Source organism: Myotis davidii, unplaced genomic scaffold, assembly GCF_000327345.1.
Source record: "Myotis davidii unplaced genomic scaffold, ASM32734v1 scaffold1073, whole genome shotgun sequence".
In the NCBI taxonomy this organism is placed as follows: domain Eukaryota; kingdom Metazoa; phylum Chordata; class Mammalia; order Chiroptera; family Vespertilionidae; genus Myotis; species Myotis davidii.
The window spans coordinates 218,308-218,555 of NW_006285113.1; the positions used below are offsets into that span (position 1 = coordinate 218,308).

The 248-nt window shown below is 66.5% G+C and overlaps 1 protein-coding gene across 2 annotated transcripts in view; it reads right to left on the bottom strand.

The window, feature by feature from the left end:
* GRM4 (glutamate receptor, metabotropic 4) overlaps positions 1-248 on the bottom strand; it is a 109,872-nt gene that overhangs the window by 38,464 nt on the left and 71,160 nt on the right. Inside the window, exon 4 of one of the 2 annotated variants that reach the window (XM_015558675.1) lies at positions 64-204. The exons of the other annotated variant lie outside the window; for it this stretch is intronic. Within the exon in view, the coding sequence (XP_015414161.1) occupies positions 64-204 (141 nt within the window). The remainder of the gene's footprint in view (positions 1-63; positions 205-248) is intronic. 2 annotated transcript variants of the gene reach the window in all.

Here is a 248-nt window from a genome sequence, read left to right on the forward strand (position 1 = left end):
CGGGGGGGTCCAGCTCCTGCCCCCTAAGGCTTCCCGGGACCCAGGGCCCGCCCGCCTGCTCACTGGTGCACTTCTTGACGTGGCTGCCCTTCCTGAGCGCGTGGCGGCTCAGCTTGCAGTGGAAGTTGTCCTCCCAGAACTCGGCAAACCAGATGTTGCGCCGGTTGTTGTCCAGCGTGCGGCTAGAGAAGTAGCGGTCGAAGCCTGGCCGGGAAGCAGGACGTCAGGCCTCGGGAACCCCCTTCTGC